Here is a 22,170-nt window from a genome sequence, read left to right as displayed (position 1 = left end):
GTGGGACAAATTTTAGTTGAAAATCTTGGCATCAAATGTATTTGTTTAAAGTTTATTTGAGAGGCACCATCTCTGATGCATGGAGATATGTCCTCCTCTGTTTGTTTGGTAGAACTCAACTCATAATGCACATTAAAGATATTGAAATTTACATTCCTTTTTTATTTTCTTTTTTTGGATAAATTGATTTTCAATATTTAATATATTTCATTCCCTTTGTAATTTTTACCATACATGGGTTTAATTGAGATTGTTGTTAGATATTAAAAAGATAGATTTAAATCCTTTTATTTAATTATTAATTTTTTAGTAAATAATTTTATTAAATTTGTTTTTAAAAAAAATATTAAATCAAAGTTTATATGAAGCTTGGTCTAAAATTTCTGAAAAATTAGCTTTTTATGGTTATATCGGCAATAATCTGGCAAAAGATGGATTGTTCAGAGCAAGTTCAATAAATAACAACGTGTGAATTATCAAATCGATTCATCGTCGAGAATTAAATAATATAACGTAGAAAGAAAGATCGTTTATCCATACTAAATTCAAAATAAAAAAAAGTAAGCTGGAAATAATTAGAAAATAACAAGCTCATTCTGCTACTTCAATATCTTAATGGAAAACACAAACATGTATCGTTAATAATTTGCCAAGAAAAATAAGAAAAAAGGACCCAAGAAATCATTACAGGAAAGTGAAGCTGGTACAAATAACAAGAGCTAATACAGATGATTTAACAATTAAAGAACCTGGCAACTTGCCTTTATCCTTCCTTACGAAAAGGCCTTTGTACAAAGGCAAATTGATCAGAACCAAAACACCACACAGAAGAATTTGCAAAGACATTGTCTCATAAATCCTAATCACTTTCTTCACCACTCCAACAAAGCAAACTAAATTGAGCATTGCAAGTGTAGCTAAGATGGTGAACATTGGAGAGGAAACTCCAAACTCCATAATCTCCTCCTCATATCTTTGCAGTACATCTCCATCAGCAACTTTGGCAGTGATTACAAAATCCAAATCAGAAAGTCCTACTGTCTTTAAGATGGTATCCAGGAAGGCAAATAGGTAGGAAGTTGTTCTTTTATATAGCCATATTCGTTGTTCGTTCCACCATCCAAGGGATGTGCCTCCAGACCACAGAAATTCTGCTAGGCTATAAACGTACTTGGCAGTTATCACATAAGCAAATGGAATGAACCACAGGCTTGAAACCTGAAACACACAGAACAAAATTTGAGGGAGGTTTTGCATCCAGAGAAGAGAACTGTAACTGTGTGTGTGACAGAGCTAAATCGTTGTAAACAGGATGAAGATTCACCTGTGGGAACAAGGATATGCCTTTTAGGAGACAGAGTGAAGGAAAGATGGTGTAGTAAAGGGTTGCCAAGCTGTTTGGAGCCCAAAGACAATAGCAGCAATAACCCAGTTGCAGGCCAAGGCTGATCTTCCCATTTGCGTACCATGCTGGGCTGTACTTAGAAAGGAGAATCTGGAGATCACCTTCAGACCATCTTTTATGCTGGACTAAAGTCTGAGACAAGGTGGTTGGTGCGACACCTAAGAATGCCTTCCTTTCTGGACTGAAATACACTGATTTCCATCCTTTGCATTGGATTGACAGCCCTGTAATCACATCTTCCACAGGACAACCATATTTTAATCCCATCTGCATCAAGCATTCAAGTCAGAGTTTAGTTATTTGTATCATTTAGTCTCAAGGTTTTCAGTTTCCAAGTCTAAATGAGAAATAATTTATAAGATAAGGCAAACTAGCTGGTAGACCTCGTTTCCCCATTGAGTGTTCTGCTCATAAGTACAACTTGCAAGAGGCTTTGTTTCTTCTTCCAGGTCCTGTATACTCTGTTTCGCATTAAGAGCTTCATCATTCTTCCATTCGAACTTGCAATTTTTACTGAATTTCCTTCCACAGAGAACATCTCTTCTGTGAAAACAGCCACTTCCAATGTATAGAGGGCCTCCAAAACCATCAACGCCATGGAATTCAACCTTTATTGGCACATCGAGGCAAAATTGAATTACACAAGTTACAAACTAACACGAGAACAAATAATCTACAGTATATCTTGTACATGTATGAAATGAACTTACATTAGCGATTACTTTCAATGAACTACCATATAGATCATTCTTGGTAATGTTTGCGAAGCTTTGTGGGAATTGTACAAAAGCAATGTCGTGGCTCTTCTCTTCGTCCATGAAGAAGCAGAGAGCATCCTGCACAGACTTTGAATTGTTCGAGTACATATCGCAGTCTAGATTGAGAATAATCTCTCCATTGCTAATCGCTGATGAGACCCTTATCTAGACATAATTAATGAAACACAAAGAAAACAAGAAGAATAAGAAGAAGTGGTCTTTAGGCAAGCGAGGACATTGAAAATGTGCATGAACACACCAACAAGCTCTAAGAACATATATCAAGTTTACCAATGCATTCATGGCCCCAGCCTTGAAATTGTGGGGATTCTGGGGTCTCTTCTCTCTAGCAAGATATACTAAAGTAGGCAATGCACATCCATCAACGTCTGTTGCATTGGGATCCCTCCCATCTATCAAAATCTGACAAACAACGTGGAAATGCAAACGTCAAACAGGTGGGTCACTACTATACTAATTGGCTATGTTTATACGTAAAAGACAATCATTGCTGGTAAACTTATCCTGTTATAGCAAGAAACAAAAGTTGCGTGTGTGTGTATATATATATGATTATGAGTAAATTCTTTACCTGAAGGATGGTGTCATGGTCACGTTGCGAAGAGTATGAATCCCACTGAGAAAACCCTTTATGTTTGCGTCGTGCTTCTTCAGGGATCCTACCTAGCTTTGTTGCAGTTTCAATTCTGTCTTCCATTTCTTCATATAACTTCTACAAGAACGATAGCAAACAAACTACTCAAAGATAGATTCGGATCATTATTTCATAGTAGAGGAAATTAATAATATAAACCCTTTTAACTCATTATTTCAATTATGAGCCACATTATCATGTTTTTTGATATTACTGAAGTATACATATATATATATTACCTTAATAGCCAGAAACTCCTCAGTCCCACCAAACTCATTATGGTGATTAGAAGTGGGGACAAAATAAGCAGCAGGTGATCTTGGTCCCACATTGTATTTCTTACAATAAGGTATCCAGATTCTTGCAAACTGAGATGCCTCTAGCATTGCATAGAAAGTAAGAACAGATCCACCATCATCAGATAAATACACACTGAACCTTTTGGATGGATAATCAGAAGTCATGACCGACAGAACCGTATTAATCACCATCGCCGGTGGCTCTATTGTAGGATCCGCTGTGCACACAAATATATCCACTTGTGGCAAATTGTTCTGATACCTATTCACATCATAAAATTATAAAAACTCGCACAGTTCTTATTATAAACACATCCTCCAGAAAATAAGCACGAGAAGGGTACCTGTTAGAGAGCCTATCCTTGAAGGTGTGCCTGTAAACCGGTTGCCACCTAAGAGACTGAGTGATGACCCAGTAAAGACCAAACCACAGCTCAGCTCCAAGTAATCCAATCCAAACCCATCTTCCATCTTCTCCTTCTCTTGGCATATGAATCAATCTGTAAGCGCATATCAAGCATATTCCGACAAATACAGTCGCTGCAAAGAGCCTATAAAACACCCTTCCCTTGGCTCTTCTTGTTTCAAACAGAGGAGTATGTTTATCACTTCCCATCTATCTTCTTCTTCTGCTTCTTCTTCTTCTTCTTCTTGGGTCAGATTCCCTTTCTGTTTCTTACATGAAGTGCAGCAAAATTAGACAAACTGTCTGTCTGTCTGTCTGACTAATATATAATGGACAAAATCTCGTTCTTACTTAAAATCTTTTTTTCTTTATCTTTCTGATGCCTATTATTGTACCGCATTAATTCTTCGCACCTATTTTATAATTTGGATTCCTTTTCGGTGGCACTTGGGCATAATTGTTTGTGCTAATACAAATGGAATATTTCGGACTAAGGCACGGCGGGTAAATATGTTCTTTGAATCTTTTCCTTTAGCTTTAAAACTTATTTTCTTAAGAAAATAAATTTGATTAAAATATTTTATAAAAAACAACTAATTAAACAAAATAAAATAAAATTTATCTTTTAGCATTTAATAATAATTACAAAGATGAACTCAATGCGAGTTTGAATTGAATCATATCAATAATAGTCAAAATTGACGTCCCATGAGAGTATTTTAATTATTTTATAAATCATTGAGTATGTGTAAAAATATATGGAGACCCATACAATTTGAGCCTAACCTATTATTTTATTCTCTTGTGATATTATTCTATATTTTTAATATAAATTTATATATAAAAAATAATTATTATTTCTGTGGTCAAATATATTAATAGTTAAGATGTTTTAATACATCTTCCTCTTTTTATAATTTTTTTTTGTCTTTTCTAAAAATGATTTTTAATGTACGTAAAGTTTGGATTACAAAATTGACCATTGAGAGGAGATTCAATTCATTCCTTCGCCCTTTTTAGAGAACTGAAAAAGATTTTCTATATATAAGAAAAGAAAAGGAATGTAATGCCGGCAATAAAGTGGTCCAAAGGCTGAAAGCAGTTCAAATTTTTGTAGCTACATATTTGATTGGTCTAACTAAAAGTTATTATGTTAGGCCAAATCTTGCGTCACAATCATTTTTTCTTTTCAGTTATCTATAAATTAAATCAATAAATAATTATTATATTCTTAATTTAAAAAATTATATATAAAAATTATTTCCAAATTAATGAAGCTAAAAGTTCTCTTTCGTTTAAAATTTATTAAATTCAGGCTAATAAGTAAGTCGGACATCATCAAACTCAATTCTGACTGGCTAGCCACAGCCACAAAAAGAAATATTATGAAAAAATACAAAAACATCAAACAAAGAGACACAATGGTTTAAGGTAAGCCAAAAATCCACATAATTACAAGAAAGTAAAATCAAACGGGGATTTAGCTTCCGGTGGCCAAAGTCAATGTTCGACACAAAGGAAAAAGAAAGAAAAGAATCAATGTTCAATTCTACTAGTTTTCCAACTAGTTCAATGTTCATCGGATACCAATTAGAGTTTAGGCCTTACATATGTGACACATCAGTTATAGTTTTTGGCAATTCAAGCCAGCCATGATACAAGTATTAAAGTTTATTCATTGAAAAAAATGTTAAAGCTAACGAAGTATCACGTACATTCTTTCTAATTCACAGGCATCAGGCATGCAAAAGAAGCTATAACAATGGACTTGAGCATAACTTCCCGGGGCATACGCCCCTTGTCATGGCGGAAGAAGAGAGCTTGGTACACAGGCAAATTAACCATAACCACAAGCCCACACAGAACAACTTGGGGTACCAACAATTCTATAGCCTCCAAGGCAATGACCCTCTTCGCCATTACCCCAACTAAACTGAAAAGGTTCAACATTGCTAGTGTTGCTACAATGGTGAACATTGTGCTCGAGCTTCCGAACTCTATGACCTCTTGCTCGTACCTCTTTAGCAAATCATCGGTCACCACTTTAGGCGTAATGCTGAATCCTGTCTGTGACAAGCCTAATTGTTTGGCGATTGTGTCGATGAACGCGAAGAAAAAGGCTGTTGTTCTTCGGATCAGCCACATTCTTTGAAGGTTCCACCAAGCTTTAACTGTGCTTCCACAAAACAAATCCTCCCCCGTGCTGTAGAAAATCCTGGACAGGAAAACGTATGCAAAGGGTACAAACCATTGGCTTGACACCTGAGACATGCATACAATAAAGATTTGATTTGATTTGTATATAAGATCTGTTTGGAATTGCTGTTAAAAAAGCAAGTTAAACTTGAGAGCGAGATACCTGAGGGAATAAAGGAATGCCGTGGAGCATGCAAAGAGGAGGAACAATGACATAGTATAGTGTCGGCAAGGAAAGGGGAGCCCATAAAAAATAAGCACAATATCCCAATTGTGCACCTAATTTTAACTTGCCATGGCCGTATATAAAAGGGCAATACTTGGAAATGAAAATCTGAAACAATCCTTCGGACCACCTCCTGTACTGCATTAAAGCCACTTCTAAGGTATTTGGAGCTAGACCCAAGAAGGCTGCCTTTTGCGGAAAGTAATTAACTGATTTCCATCCCCGGCATTGGATTGTCAAGCCTGTAATTACGTCTTCAACTGGACACCCATATAGTAACCCCATCTGCAAGTCCATAATTATGATCATTTTCATGACTAGCTAGATAAAGTATAATTAATCAGATAAGAAAAAGTAAATGCTAAGAGAGAAAGAAAGAAAGAAGGAAAGTAGGGAAAGATTAGAGACCTCTTTGCCCCAAAGAGTGTTTTCCTCATAACTGCAACTAGCAACAACTTTTGCTGCCTCTTCTAGCTCATTTTTGGGTTTTACATCTTTCTTTTCAGAATCAATGTTCAATTTTAATTTTCTGTCCTCAGAGTACTTTTTCCCACAAAGGGTTTCTCTTCTATGGAAGCATCCAGTGCCACAATAAGGTGTTGCACCATGTCCACTCATGCCGGCATTCTCAACCTTCAAACATATATATAACCAGAAATATCTATAGATATGAGTCCATTTAAAAGACCCATTTAAAATAAAATATTTTAGTGGATTTGTTAGTCCAACATAAGAAAAATCCAACAATATGAATCTAATTGTTGAATTACCTTATTAATGACTTTAAATGAAAGTCCATAGAGATCATTCTTGGTGATATTTTCAAAGACTTGAGGATGTTGCACGTAAGCAATTTCATGGCCTTTCTCCTCATCCATGAAGTAACATAGTACTTCTAAGATTGTATCTGAATCATTTGCGTACATATCACAATCTAGATTGAGAATGATCGGTCCATCGCTTATCACTGATGACACTCGTATCTGCATATAGTTCATCATTGAGCTTAGACTTAGTTTTATTGAAACTGAATTCAATGAAAGATTACGAATTCAAATTCCAGTCCGAAGCCAGTTAATCAAAAAAGAAATCATTAACTCTATAATACGCGAGAATTTCCTATGTTCTCCTTTGATTTGATAGCGAGGATTTGTAATGATTTAATCTACATCATACCAAAGCATTCATGGCTCCAGCTTTGAAGTGATGAGGATACTGGGGTCTCTTCTCTCTTGCCAAGTATACTAGTGTCGGCATTCGACATCCGTTGCTATCTACAGCAGTTTCATCCCTTCCATCAATAACAATCTGGAACAAGAATACATTAATTAGGGTAAACAAATTTAAGCATGGTCATGTCCTTTTAATTTTTATGTTACATAATTGAGTTCTACCTGCACAATGGGTTGGTGATCTTTCTTCGTTACATTGTTGTTCCATTCTGAGAATCCTTTATGTTGGTCTCTCATTTCCTTCAAAATGTTACCTCTTTCCACTGTTGATTCGATCCGCTTCTTCATTTCTTCGTAGAGTTTCTTTGATAAAAAAGAAATAATAAGCAGTGACAATGCAATTTAAATATAATAATCCCATCTATAGAATACAAGTTTATTATAATTTATTATTAATCATTTGTACGAACCAAAGAAATTAATTATTATTCACTTAATATTAATTTAATCACTAAATTTTAATTTATTTAATTTCAATCATTTAATATCAATTTTGTTATAATTTAGTTATTTTCATGAACGAGGAAAATTAACATATCACACAAATAACCATTCCAAAAAATGAGAAGAAATCAGTTCGAGATATATACCTTAACAGTTGACCATTCTTGAGGATGTATGATATCTTGCGCATTACTATTACGTGCAAAATATGCCTCAGGAGATAATGGTTGGATTTTATTTGTTTTACAAAATGGGATCCAATATTTAGCAAATTGAGAGGCTTCAAGGAGAGCATAGAATGTCAAGTCCGATCCACTGTCGTCGGAGAGATAAACAGCCAGTTTCTCCGTCGAGTAATTGTATGACATCACTGCTAAAACTGTGTTGATCACCAAAGTTGGTGGTTCTAATATGGGGTCTGCCGTGCACACAAATATGTCCACTCCTGGTAACTTGTCTTCGTACCTGTAATTAACACGTACATAATTAATGTATCAAGAATGGTGCTATTCATTTTTTGAAATAGTTGACAATCTAGTCAACTATTTGTTGCATTTTCACTTTTGCTGCTCACACATTTTATCCAGAGTAGCCATTGTAAATTGCCAAATCTCTCCAAGAGAATCCCAACTAGTTCTCTATTTCAGAGGTCCCACTAGACTTTGCTTTTATCCTTGCATTTAACTTGCAAATAATCCCGATTGCAGAGATTTTTCAATAGTGCTTCTCCTTTTGCAATTTTCTTGCTGTTGGAAGTGCATCATGACATCACTTATTTTGTCTGTTTGTGGACCCACATTCTGAGTAGTTATCATCCGAGTCAAGTTTCTGATGTGCAGGATCCTCTGACGAGGCAAGCACAGAGCATACATCTATAAGTTTCTGATGTGCAGGATCCTCTGACGAGGCAAGCACATAGCATACGCTTAATAGAAAGGTGATAGACAGAGAAGAGGGTAATAAGATTTTGATAACTGTAAATCTGTAGTGACACTCTTTGTAAGGGCACTCTTCCTTTATCAGCAACTCAATCTCAAAGCCAGCCCGGGAGCTATTCACTGTACTTCACCAGAAAGTACTATTGATCATCATCAATCTCTAAACCAGGTTCACACATACGCAACCCCACAGCCAACAAAGCCTCTCCTGGGCTACAAATGCCGTTCTAGGTCTTTAATATGTATAAACTTGCTTAGCAGACGAAAATCGAAACTCAAAATTAGAGTTTCATAGCTTTACCATTTCTAATGGATACAGGAGACAGACCGGAATGAAAATGGAAGGAGAATACTGTTAAAGAAAGAGTATGAAGAATATAGAACGCCATCAGAGATATGAAAGAAAGATAAGAGTTTTATTTCTCGCAACTTGTATTTTACAATCTTTACTCCAAACTTGACCCTCCGCCCTCTAAGTGAGGAGAGCTCTTCTTTATATAGAAGAAGAGAAACTCTTTAGAAAACCACACTAACTATAAGAGACTGCCACCTGGCAATCTTATCTAACACGACTCGGCAATCTTATCTAACACGACTCTTAGTGCTTATCTTTATTCATGTGAAGGAATATATTCCTTCTTATAAGACTCCAAAACAACATGACATATATGTCCAACCGACTATAATAATGGAGATCATAATAGAGAATCTTGCTGTTGGAAGTGCATCATGACATCACTTATTTTGTCTGTTTGTGGACCCACATTCTGAGTAGTTATCATCAGAATCATCTGAGTCACTATCTTTATAGCTTCGACGTCTTCTTCTTGATAGGCTGGGCTTGTCAGATGGACAAGGCTTAGAAGACCTTAATGGCGCCATTTGGGCCAAAAGCTATGAGGCTGATAGAAGAGATTCTTCTGGTTGTGACCATGGCTCCTGAAAAGCTAGATTCATTGTTGTTGGAGATGTAGCTTTAGATTGTTGACTAGCTGGAGGTTGTTGAGTAGCTGGTGATGACTGTGTTGAAGAAGTAGAGGTGAAAAGTCGTCTTTGATCTGAGGATCGCCTTTGCATGTTGATGACTGGAATTACTTCATTGGCTGTATGATTTAGCTCATTTCCTTTGTGAAGTAAAGCATGTTTAATGACAAAGGGCATTTCTTCAAAACGTCCAGGGAGAGTTCTCCATTCTGTAATAACTGTTGGAACAGTGTCATTCAAATTGTGTCGTTGATGGAGAAAGAGTATGGTATGATAGGTCAAAGCCTTATCATGATCTGCCATGTGTAGAAGACCTGCTTGATGAACCAACCTTCTGAGTCGGTATTGCCATGCCTGTTGGTTATCAAATATTAGGAAGAAATGCCAGGCTGGATGAGATTCATTCTCTTCTCTGTGTAAGAACCACAAGGTTTTCAACAATGGTAGCTCTACAGGAAGATGATACAGACATGTGAGGTACCAGAGATACCAGAATTGTTCAGAAGTTGAAGGAAACATTTCTGTAATAGTGGGGAAAAGTTTCCAAGGAAATGAGGCAGAAAAGTCTTCTGGATTTGGTACAATAGTCTGATAAAAAGCTAAGATACGTCTATAGGCCCAAAGCTCAAATTCTTGAACAGACATACCTTCAGGTTGGTTTGGGTGTAAAGTCCGGGGACTGAATTGTGCCATAAAGATAAAGAAGGAAGGACTAACAGAGTTCATAGAAGATTTGATAATCGGGATAGAAAGTCAGGGATAAGATTTTTATCACCTTGAATGTGTTGTACTTCAAAATCATATTGGGAGAACCATTCTTTCAGGCGGAGCAGTTGTTTGTCAGGGATTTGTCGCCCCTTGAATTCCAGGATGCGAGGGAAATTAGAATTATCCATTCTAATTATAAAATATTTTGAAGCCGCGAAGAACTCGCATTTTTGAATTGCATATTTTACCGCCATAATCTCTTTAATGTTTGAATGATAATGAAGTTCACTGTCCTTGAATTGTCCCGACACGTGTCTGCATAGTGACTCTTTATTTTCCCGTTTCTGGAGAAGAATAGCGCCACAAGCATAGTCACTAGCATCAGTCTGAAGGATCACCGCGTCATCGGGGATAGTGGGAGTTTTGGGCCGAAATTTGTTTTAACATCTTACTTGATGGACTTGAGTCCATGGGCCCGCATATTTCCTTAGCCGTGCAGTCAGGGCTTTTGTATGGGCTGCGGCCTTTGGGATGAAATCTCAAATGTAATTAATGATCCCCAGAAACTGTTGAATCTGCTTCTTGGATAAATTTTCATTGGGGAAATGCCGCAATTCTTGGGCCAAGTGTGAGCCTGCTTCATACTGCCTATTCTTTAGTTTAAGCCCGAGAAAGTCAACTTCAGTTTGTCCAATGTAAGATTTCTTTTCAAAAAGCATTATCCCATAGGAATGGACTAAACTGTGGAACCTTCTGAGAAGATCATCATGCTCTTTTGCTGACTTGGAGAAGAGTAGGATATCATCTATGTAGATGATACAGGTGTCTAGGATTGGCTCAAAAATTCTGACCATTGCCTTCTGAAAGATGGAAGGAGCTGTTTTAAGCCCAAAGGGCATAACAGTCCACTGGTACTGAGCATCTGGGATGCAAAAGGCGGTCTTGTATCTTTCTTCAGGATGAATGCCTAACTGCCAAAATCCTGACTTTAAATCAAACTTAGAGAAATATGTTGCTCCTTGAAGACGGATCAAAAGAGAAGAGATTTTAGGATCGGGAATTTGTCATCTGAGAGAAAATGACGAGCCTTTCCTATCACGGAAGACAAGGACTTCCAGTTACAGCAAGACTCTCTTTGTTAGATACCCGGTATCTAAATTATGAACATGCTGTAATTGGCTCTATTGTCACAACTTTGAATGCAGGGAGCGTAGTGTTAACGTTCTTCCCTAATTTCAACATGTCGTTGGAAGATTCACATCTTAGTCAGGCCTTGAAGGTTCAAGTCCAGATTACAGGCGTTGACTAGGTCGCCGATACCATTTCGGCTACCCTTCATCACCAGATGGTTTACAGGCTTCAAGACCATGCAATAAATCTGCAAACTCCTGGTCTCTCTAGCGGAGACGCAGTGTTTATCTTTGCTGACAATGGTCTTACTCCCACCATAGTTCAGACTCCTAGGCAATTGCCTAGAGATGAGCTAGAAAAGTTAATTCCCTCTGTATGGATCACAAATTATGAGAAACTTCATCAAAGTTCACAGCTTGTCCGGAAACAAGATCCAGTATTCATCAAACAGCTTGACAAATCTGTCAAGGTTTCGTATCTATCATCCACAGTATCATCATCTTCAAATCCTCATATTATCTCTATGATTCAACCGGTACAGAGATCTTATGAGAAGAAAATTCCCATTCACAGCTTTAGATCAAACGGATGGGAAGTTTATAAGGACAAGATTAATGGCCACTTTATTTGGGATGTTAATCCCTTTATATGCGACGTTGGATGTAATTGCCAAGATGATCTAGATGACTTAGAAATCGGATCAAAGGGGGCTAAGACTTGGAAAAGAAAGCATACATGTGCTAGTCCACCTCGATATGATGACAAAGATGATGATCAACCTGATTTGATTCAGGCTCCTGTACAAACCAGAAAAGAAAGACCCTGGATCGGTCTTCCACCAGAAAAGAACAAACCAATGTCCAATGATGACTATCTGAGGAGATGCTTTGAAATATTGAAAGAAGAAGGACTTTTGACTTGTCCTCCTCCTCCAGTAGTTTGCTCTTGTTCTTTGAACCAGTAAAGATCCCAGAGCCAGTCGCAATGCCATGTTTTATGGTTAATCTTGAAGAATTTCCTCCTCTAGTGAGGAAAGAAAATGAACAGACCAAGGCACCTGCCCGTCCTTTCATTGTAAAGGATATAGTACAACCTACAGGCAGTTTGGTCCCTCTTTCAGCTGCAGAAGAAGTTTTGAACTGGCAGACAAAGAATGTTGTTGCCCAGAATTACTACCTAGAGAAGATTGACAATAGACTCTCAGAAGTCTATGAAAAAGCCAGTTCCATAGAAGCTCATGTCACTTCATTCAGAGAAGAAGCTTTACGGATGCACACGAAGCTTTCATCCAAGCTATTTAAGCTTGAACAAGAGATGGAACAAATTCTGACAACTTAGCCTACATCACCTTTGTTCTTGCAAAAGGACAAAGAAATCTTAAGGTTGAGAGAGCAGCTTCGGGAAATAGAAAGAGATCTCTACCCTTCTAAACAATCTACCTCTTCTCCACTAAATTTTCCCATTGCTACACCTCATCCTTTCATGTCCACAGTTATGCCTGTTAAATAATATGCTATAGTCTCAGACATGGTGCCTCGAGCATTTAAGCCAGCATCCAAACCCGCAAAAAGGACATCCTCTACTCCTTCATCCTTTCCATTCAAGACTTCAAAAGATAAAGGACCTGCTAAGCCACAGATGGCTATACAACAAAACCCTCATGTCTTTACAGAGTCGACTCCCTCTTCAACTGAGTCGTATATTTCAGATTCAGACCTGTCTCAATTTGAACCACAATGCTTCAGCTCTTCCTCTTCTGATCGAGGGACTGATATCTCTGCATCAACAGCTGAATCTAGAACACAAGGTTCTCATGTGTTAATGAACACACAGCAAGAGCCCGAAATTACTGAAGAAACTAAAGAATTAGAATCTCTTGCTCCAGAACATTCTCTCCCGCCAAAACCAAGTTCTGGTCCCTGGTTCTCTTTAGATACTGTTCCTCCATCATAATGGCGTAACAAGATCTTGGAATTCAATGCTTGGCTTGATCTCCAAATGATAAACCCCCAAACTAATCTCCAAGCTGTCTTAACTGAATTCACATCAAGGTTCACTGGCACATTACGGGAATGGTTTACTCACTTGTCTGAATATCAACAGCTTCAATTTGTTCAACTTGGTTCTGTCACTCAAGCTCTAGCACAGATCCATCAGCAGTTTTTAGGAGACTACAATTTGATTTTTAGACAAAGAAAACAAGAATACTTTGTGGAAAGTCTTTCCCATGAAAGAAAAGACCTTGAAGACCACTATGTTCATATGTCTAAACTTTATTATGAACTTGCTGGTCCAAACAGTGATGATCTAAAGTACACCTTCGTCAGTTCTCTACCGGAAGAAATGCAACCTGAGATTCAGAGAATGATGACGGACACACATCGAGACATCACTCATATCTCTCTTGGATAGATTTGGCAATTTACAATGGCTACTCTGGATAAAATGTGTGAGCAGCAAAAGTTATTCAAGAAGATTGCAAAAGGAGAAGCACTATTGAAAAATCTCTGCAATCAGGATTATTTGCAAGTTAAATGCAAGGATAAGCATTGTACGTGCAAGCCAAAGAGGAAGAAGCATTTTTCTTATTCAGAGAGACCTTTCCAGTATAAACAGAAAAAAGGAAGAAAATTGCGCTGGTTCAGAAAGAAAGTAACAAGCGGGCAAAAATCTGATCGATGTTACATCTGTGGTCAATCAGGGCACTATGCAAGGAGATGCCCCAATAAGCCTAAGAAGACTGTTGCGCTTCTTCATAAACTAAAGGCCTCATATCCAGATGACTTATCTGATCATGATCTTGAGTCTCTCTTTTCAGAAGAAGAAATGGCGTCTTCTCAGACTCTATTCGCTATTCCATATTCAGATACCAGCACAAATGATGAAAGTTCTTCAGACGAAGAAACATCTGTTTTTACTATTGGTCCTGCACTCAAGTAAAACAAGAACTACCTGATCTTCCATCAACTCCTAAAGATTTTCAATGGTTATCACCCTCACCTTCACCTGATTATACTCTTGCAAATATAGCTTACTGTTTTCCTGAGATACCTTCTCCAAGAAAAATACTCACACCAGTCCAAAGCAACTCTTCTTCTATACCATTATCCATTCCTACTCCTCCAGAAAGAATGGAAGGTTCATCCTCACCGAAAGTTACATCAGCACAACCCGTTCATCCTACACCATTGGTATCCATCCATGTTTTAGCTGGCAAATATGGAAAACCTATTCCTGTCATTGCCTTAATGGATATTGGATCTCACTGTACAATGATGAATCCTGATGCTTTGCCTAAATCAGCCTGGAAGAAAAAGGTTCATCACTTCCTAGCAGCTGATGGCAAGAGTTTTCAAACAACAATAATCTCCAAGGATAAGATTGGAATACAGTTCTTCCCTGAATGTATTGTATGGATTCACGTCATTGGTTCTTATCTATTTGGAAGAGATCTTCTAGTTGGGTTCGATACTTATCATGCGGCAAAAAGATTACAAATCCTGCCAACAGGGCTAAAGTATAAACGAGAATTTCTCCCTTATACTCAGAATCCCAACCAGTTCTCTATTTCAGAGGTCCCACTAGACTTTGCTCACTTGAAAGATTTGTTTGTACCATGCTGTGCTGATTCTCATAAAAACTTCTATCACCCTTCTCCACTATACAAAAATCTAGACTTCTTCATCATTCTCCCTTTCAAATTAAATGAAGATGTCAATCCTACTAAAGCCAGCCATCCTAGAATGTCCCCATCCGATTTGGCTTTAGCAAGACAAGAATGCCAAGAGCTTCTCCAGCAAGGTTTGATTGAACCTACACAGTCTCCTTGGGCATGTCAGGCGTTCTATGTGGAAAAGAGATCAGAAAAATTAAAAGGAAAGAAAAGGCTCGTCATTAATTACAAGCCTCTGAATCATTTTCTCTCAGATGATAAATTCCCGATCCTAAAATCTCTTCTCTTTTGATCCGTCTTCAAGGAGCAACATATTTTTCTAAGTTTGATTTAAAGTCAGGATTTTGGCAGTTAGGCATTCATCCTGAAGAAAGATACAAGACCGCCTTTTGCATCCCAGATGCTCAGTACCAGTGGACTGTTATGCCCTTTGGGCTTAAAACAGCTCCTTCCATCTTTCAGAAGGCAATGGTCAGAATTTTTGAGCCAATCCTAGACACCTGTATCATCTACATAGATGATATCCTACTCTTCTCCAAGTCAGCAAAAGAGCATGATGATCTTCTCAGAAGGTTCCACAGTTTAGTCCATTCCTATGGGATAATGCTTTTTGAAAAGAAATCTTACATTGGACAAACTGAAGTTGACTTTCTCGGGCTTAAACTAAAGAATGGGCAGTATGAAGCAGGCTCACACTTGGCCCAAGAATTGCGGCATTTCCCCAATGAAAATTTATCCAAGAAGCAGATTCAACAGTTTCTGGGGATCATTAATTACATTCGAGATTTCATCCCAAAGGCCGCAGCCCATACAAAAGCCCTGACTGCACGGCTAAGGAAAGATGCGGGCCCATGAACTCAAGTCCATCATGTTTAAGATGTTAAAACAGTACCGGCCCAAAAACTCAAACCCTCACTATCCCTCGCGATGGCCTTACGGTGATCCTTGGTGATGCTAGTGATTATGCTTGCGGCGCTATTCTTCTCCAGAAACGAGAAAATAAAGAGTCACTATGCAGACACGTGTCGGGACAATTCAAGGACAGTGAACTTCATTATCATTCAAACATTAAAGAGATTCTGGCGGTAAAATATGCAATTAAAAAATGCGAGTTTTTCGCGGCTTCAAAATATTTTATAATTAGAATGGATAATTCTAATTTCCCTCGCATCCTGGAATTCAAGGGGCGACAAATCCCTGACAAACAACTACTCCGCCTGAAAGAATGGTTCTCCCAATATGATTTTGAAGTACAACACATTCAAGATGATAAAAATCTTATCCCTGACTTTCTATCCCGATTATCAAATCTTCTATGAACTCTATTAGTCCTTCCTTTTTTATCTTTATGGCACAATTCAGTCCCCGGACTTTACACCCAAACCAACCTGAAGGTATGTCTGTTCAAGAATTTGAGCTTTGGGCCTATAGACGTATCTTAGCTTTTTATCAAACTATTGTACCAAATCCAGAAGACTTTTCTGCCTCATTTCCTTGGAAACTTTTCCCCACTATTACAGAAACGTTTCCTTCAACTTCTGAACAATTCTGGTATCTCTGGTACCTCACATGTCTGTATCATCTTCCTGTAGAGCTACCATTGTTGAAAACCTTGTAGTTCTTACACAGAGAAGAGAATGAATCTCATCCAGCTTGGCATTTCTTCCTAATATTTGATAAGCAACAGGCATGGCAATACCGACTCAGAAGGTTGGTTCATCAAGCAGGTCTTCTACATATGGCAGATCATGATAAGGCTTTGGCCTATCATACCATACTCTTTCTCCATCAACGACACAATTTGAATGACACTGTTCCAACAGTCATTACAGAATTGAGAACTCTCCCTGGACGTTTTGAAGAAATGCCCTTTGTCATTAAACATGCTTTACTTCACAAAGGAAATGAGCTAAATCATACAGCGAATGAAGTAATTCCAGTCATTAACATGCAAAGGCGATCCTCATATCAAAGACGACTTTTCACCTCTACTTCTTCAACACAGTCATCACCAGCTACTCAACAACCTCCAGCTAGTCAACAATCTGAAGCTACATCTCCAACAACAATGAATCTAGCTTTTTAGGAGCCATGGTCACAACCAGAAGAATCTCTTCTATCAGCCTCACAGCTTTTGGCCCAAATGGCACCATTAAGGTCTTCTAAGCCTTGTCCATCTGACAAGCCCAACCCATCAAGAAGAAGACGTCGAAGCTATAAAGATAGTGACTCGGATGATTCTGATGATAACTACTCAGAATATGGGTCCACAAACAGACAAAATAAGTGATGTCATGATGCACTTCCAACAGCAAGATTCTCTATTATGATCTCCATTATTATAGTCAGTTGGACATATATGTCATGTTGTTTTGGAGTCTTGTAAGAAGGAATATATTCCTTCACATGAATAAAGATAAGCACTAAGAGTCGTGTTAGATAAGATTGCCGAGTCGTGTTAGATAAGATTGCCAGGTGGCAGTCTTTTATAGTTAGTGTGGTTTTCTAAAGAGTTCCTCTTCTTCTATATAAAGAAGAGCTCTCCTCACTTAGAGGGCAGAGGGTCAAGTTTGGAGTAAAGATTGTAAAATACAAGTTGTGAGAAATAAAACTCTTATCTTTCTTTCATATCTCTGATGGCGTTCTAAATTCTTCACTCTTTCTTTAACAGTATTCTCCTTCCATTTTCATTCCGGTCTGTCTCCTGTATCCATTAGAAATGGTAAAGCTATGAAACTCTAATTTTGAGTTTCGATTTTCGTCTGCTAAGCAAGTTTATACATATTAAAGACCTAGAACGACATTTGTAGCCCAGGAGAGGCTTTGTTGGCTGTGGGGTTGCGTATGTGTGAACCTGGTTTAGAGATTGATGATGATCAATAGTACTTTCTGGTGAAGTACAATGAATAGCTCCCGGGCTGGCTTTGAGATTGAGTTGCTGATAAAGGAAGAGTGCCCTTACAAAGAGTGTCATGATTCTGATTATCAAAATCTTATTACCCTCTTCTCTATCTATCACCTTTCTATTAAGCGTATGCTTTGTGCTTGCCTCGTCAGAGGATCCTGCACATCAGAAACTTATAGATCTTCTGTTCACTGTCCCCTCTTTGGTATCTTATTTTCTAGTCTCAACTTTATTTCAAATCAATTCTTTACTTGTGTATTGTACTATTTTATTATAAATATTAATTTAAAATCATACTTCTTTAGTTAAAAAATTATATATATTTTATATAATAATCATCACTTAATTAAAAAAATAATTTATTAGTTAGAATATTAATTATATTTATAAAATATATAAATATATTAACATTGTTGTTTTAGAACTAGATCACTGTTTAATTAATATAATTATATTTTGATAAATTAATATTAAAAACATAATAAATATGCTTTTCTTAAAAATATATAAATGAAAGCTAAGTTCATGATGCACAGGCAAATTAGATTTATATCCTACTCATGCACGTGTCAATTGTACTAATTATTGCTATTATTTTGATTATAAATATTGTTTTTAAAAGAAAATTGGAAAATAAGGCAAGGAAAGAAAAAAAAAAAAGGGAAAATCAAAAGGCCACCGCCGCCTATACCACCCAATTCTAAAGTCCGCACTCACCAGACCAAAAAGACCCACTATCAATATCACCATCCCTATTCTATCCACAAAACGGCAAAATCCCAAAATGATTGCCATGCTCTTCGAATACTATAGTTACAGAAATATTAAGAGAGGAAGAAGAGAGTGATAATGGGGGAAAAGCTAAACTTATGGAGATTAGACCAGAGCTTTCTTTCTCTCTTATTTTTTTTAATGGATACCACATATATGATATGCTCTTAAATATACGTGCAGATATGCGTTGCAAGGAATTATGATTAACAAGTAGAAAACCATTCGTGTAGCTGAGGAATAAGGAAGAAGAAAACCTTATTAAGAGCCTGTCTTTGAAAGGTTGAGTTGAGGTGACATTCCAGCGAAGAGACTGAGTGCAAATCCAATAAAGGCCGAAACAAAGCTCTGCCATGAGCATGCCAATCCAAACCCATCTTCCTCGCTCTCCTACTCTTGGTATGTGCAGCATTCTGTATGTCCATATCAGACATATCCCTGCAAATACTGTAGTTGCAAAGATCCTAAAGGCAACCCTTCCTTTCTCTTGCTTTACCATGAACAGAGAAACAGATACCACTCCTTCTTCTGCCTTCATCTCTCTCTCTCTCTCTCTCTCAAAATTATCATATGGTCTTCATCTACTGATTCATGCCGTCCAATAAGATGATAACATTTAATTTATCTTTTTATATTAATCTTATCTCTAAAATTAGTAAAACATTAAAAAATTAGTAAAACAGTTATTTTTAAAAATAAAAATGATATAAAAAAATAAAATAAACTAAAATATCATTCCTTCATTTGATGAGTTTTTTGATAGCGCGACCAATGAAAATTTCTCTCAAGAATCAACGGTTCACAGTCACGAGATTTCTTTGATTAAAATGCAAAAAGCCATGTGATGTGTGTGAGAGAGAGTTGGGTTAATTTGTGATGTAGCAGGCTCTTTTTTATTTAACATTTAATAAATAAATTATTAAATTTAAGAAATTATAGTTAATAGTCCTTAAAGGGAAAACCAAAAAATTAATTACTTTTTTTTAATGTTTTTTAATATTTATAATTAATAATAGATTTAAAATCTTAAAAATTATTCAATACAAAACAATTTTATAAGACATCAAATACATAATACATATGCCACTAAAGAAAGAATTGAAATTATAAAAAAAAAAATAAAAAAAAAAAAAGAAGAAGGAATATTCGATGTAGATAAAGGCACAATTACCCTGAAATTAATCTAGAAGCTGATCAGTCAGTTTTTTCAAATAATTAGAAGCTGATTTGGCCAAACAAAATAAGTTTAATTAATTAGGGGGGGGCCAAATAAATGGACCTTATTCATTACTAATAACTCCATGAAGACCTCATAAAATTCCAATTAGATTCGTGGTCCATTTAAATAGTATAGGGCAACACTCTAGTTACTTACATGACCTAACACTCGTGCCTTTATTTTACTTTATTTTATTCTATTTATTTATTAGCAGACCAACCACTCATGTCTTTAAAGTTATAATTTTATTACCAGCCACATGATTTGTATTAGAGCTATTTAATAAAATTCGGAAAGTCTTGGACAATCAGAAGTGTACCTACCTCCTTGATGCACTAGGCAGTCCTGGTGTTAGGTTTATAATTGATTGAACATCACTATTATCGCCCTGTTCCAAGCAATTAACAGAAGCATGAATGAGATGAAAGTGTAAATTGCAACAACTATACTAACTGTGTGTCACTAATCCAACTTGAGATGTAGCATTTTTTGATGGAACATTTCTTTTTCTCACACCATCAGCACTATTAGACACAACAACACTTGCTTAATTACACATTCAATCATATTAAGTAGATATAATTTTTTTTAAAATAACAATGAGACTGTAAACTGAGAAATATTACCTGACTAGTTTATGCAATTTTATTAGGACAACCTTTTTTGCTGTGGCTCTTTGCTTTACATTAAGAGCATGTCATTTGTGCTCCTTTTTAAGGAAATTTTCCAACTTCTTTTTGGCTCATCTCTAGATTTTCTCCCTAGCTTCTTTGTTATTTCTGGAGGCTCAATGGGACTGTGATTAGACTCATGCCATTTTCATCCTTAGTACAGGTTGAATAAGGAAATAATTAAGCCTTTAGATATGTTTTTACATGGTCATGCAGCCTTGCACATAATCACCTATACTTTGCTGTAACATCTTTCTTTTTGTCCTTCTACTAGTAGTAACTCTAATATACATCTTCAACTCTGTCTTGCACAAATCTGGTAACTCCTATAACTTTATTGATGGTTGTGATATAATCTTGTTCCTAAAGAATTTAGCTATAAAATTTGAATTACACAATGCATTCTTGTTAAGCCTATGACACTTATACACTGGTTTATCTGTCTTCACAATAAATTTTGCACTGTTTCCTTTATAACTAGTAAATAGTAATAATGGACAGCCACTCTTCTTGCACTTTACCCTTACTTTGCTGGCTTCATTTGGTTCGAGCTTCAATTGGACACCCTTATGTATTGCATACTTGGCCACAATATCCTAAACTATGGGACATTCTTAAAAACCATATCAACCTCCCATATTGGATACTGGCATTCAAGATGATAATAGACCTTCTTACTGTCTCTTTTAGCAGGTACATCTACACCATCCTCTCATTTCAATATCACTTTCATTGTTGCATTGGTCATCATTTGCATAATATTTTTTATTACCAGCAAATACACCCTCATACTTGTTACCTTTACCACAATCCTCATATCCGTCATCATCTCCTACTTCCCCTAATGGAACCTCTACTAGTCCATTCCCTGCCCCTCTCCTTCTTTTTCTTCTTAGAAAGTCTCTAGCAGCATCTCTTACAAATATTAACTCATTATTAATATCATTGGCATCATTATTGACCTTATCACTCCCTACCAATTCTTCACTGTCAACCTCACTAGCATTGTCTCTCTCACTGTCATCTCACCTTTACCCTCACCAATTCCCTCACTCTCACCTTCACCCTTACCTTCACTCTCACTTTCATTTTGTTGTATATTGTTGGCTGCTTTAGATCTAGGATTTTTATTAGCTCCGCTACAAGATGCCCTAGTATGTGTGTTTATATTCCCATTTACTTTTCAACTCAAACCCTAGCACTACTCTCAATATTGTTACTAAATATACTCTCACCTACTACTGGATTAACATCCACATCATCAATAATTATTTCTTCAACTTGATCTATCACATGTGAAATATATATATCCATAGTTTTATTATCTGCCAACCCTTGTGTCCATTTTAAAATAACCTCATCACTTTCTAAAGGTAAGAAAATGTTACTATTTTCATCTTTATAAAATATCTATGCTATAATATTATACCCAAAATCTCTTATATACCTAAGAAACTTAAACAAAGACAACTTCTCAAGGTTTACATCAGGTGTAAATTTCACATTTGTTTCACCAACATACTATGGTTATGGTCCTTCCACCATAACT

At 36.6% G+C, this 22,170-nt stretch overlaps 2 protein-coding genes across 3 annotated transcripts; both read right to left on the bottom strand.

Annotated features, from left to right (window-relative positions):
- Nucleotides 1–575: 575 nt before the first annotated feature.
- Nucleotides 576–4,030, bottom strand: LOC8286864 (cellulose synthase-like protein E1). Its single transcript, XM_002522733.4, has 8 exons — nucleotides 3,462–4,030; nucleotides 3,058–3,379; nucleotides 2,756–2,896; nucleotides 2,455–2,586; nucleotides 2,116–2,328; nucleotides 1,789–2,013; nucleotides 1,325–1,672; nucleotides 576–1,218 (listed from the first exon to the last, which is right to left on the bottom strand). The coding sequence occupies exons 1-8, from the start codon at nucleotides 3,731–3,733 to the stop codon at nucleotides 685–687; spliced, it is 2,187 nt and encodes a 728-aa protein (XP_002522779.2). The 5' UTR covers nucleotides 3,734–4,030; the 3' UTR covers nucleotides 576–684.
- Nucleotides 4,031–5,043: 1,013 nt separating this feature from the next.
- LOC8286865 (cellulose synthase-like protein E6) lies at nucleotides 5,044–19,357 on the bottom strand. 2 transcript variants are annotated; one of them, XM_002522734.4, is made up of 8 exons: nucleotides 18,989–19,357; nucleotides 7,768–8,086; nucleotides 7,340–7,480; nucleotides 7,122–7,253; nucleotides 6,716–6,928; nucleotides 6,354–6,578; nucleotides 5,883–6,230; nucleotides 5,044–5,785 (listed from the first exon to the last, which is right to left on the bottom strand). In XM_002522734.4, the coding sequence occupies exons 1-8, from the start codon at nucleotides 19,267–19,269 to the stop codon at nucleotides 5,246–5,248; spliced, it is 2,199 nt and encodes a 732-aa protein (XP_002522780.2). In that variant the 5' UTR covers nucleotides 19,270–19,357; the 3' UTR covers nucleotides 5,044–5,245. The 2 variants fall into 2 exon arrangements, with proteins under 2 accessions (XP_002522780.2, XP_025013790.1); XM_025158022.2 differs by lacking the exon at nucleotides 7,768–8,086 and having other exon boundaries at nucleotides 18,989–19,337.
- Nucleotides 19,358–22,170: the final 2,813 nt, after the last annotated feature.

This window comes from Ricinus communis, chromosome 9 (genome assembly GCF_019578655.1).
Source record: "Ricinus communis isolate WT05 ecotype wild-type chromosome 9, ASM1957865v1, whole genome shotgun sequence".
NCBI lineage: Eukaryota > Viridiplantae > Streptophyta > Magnoliopsida > Malpighiales > Euphorbiaceae > Ricinus > Ricinus communis.
This window is presented reverse-complemented; position numbering and strand designations above follow the sequence as displayed.

Excerpts from the sequence above, each read along its gene's own strand:
- LOC8286864 (XM_002522733.4), bottom strand. The coding sequence starts at position 3,733 with ATGGGAAGTGATAAACATACTCCTCTGTTTGAAACAAGAAGAGCCAAG. Across the intron at positions 3,380-3,461 it reads AAGGATAGGCTCTCTAACAG|GTATCAGAACAATTTGCCAC; the intron begins GTACCCTTCTCG and ends TGATGTGAATAG. Across the intron at positions 2,329-2,454 it reads CTGGGGCCATGAATGCATTG|ATAAGGGTCTCATCAGCGAT; the intron begins GTAAACTTGATA and ends AATTATGTCTAG.
- LOC8286865 (XM_002522734.4), bottom strand. The coding sequence starts at position 19,269 with ATGAAGGCAGAAGAAGGAGTGGTATCTGTTTCTCTGTTCATGGTAAAG. Across the intron at positions 7,254-7,339 it reads ATCACCAACCCATTGTGCAG|ATTGTTATTGATGGAAGGGA; the intron begins GTAGAACTCAAT and ends TTCTTGTTCCAG. Across the intron at positions 6,579-6,715 it reads CATTTAAAGTCATTAATAAG|GTTGAGAATGCCGGCATGAG; the intron begins GTAATTCAACAA and ends ATATGTTTGAAG.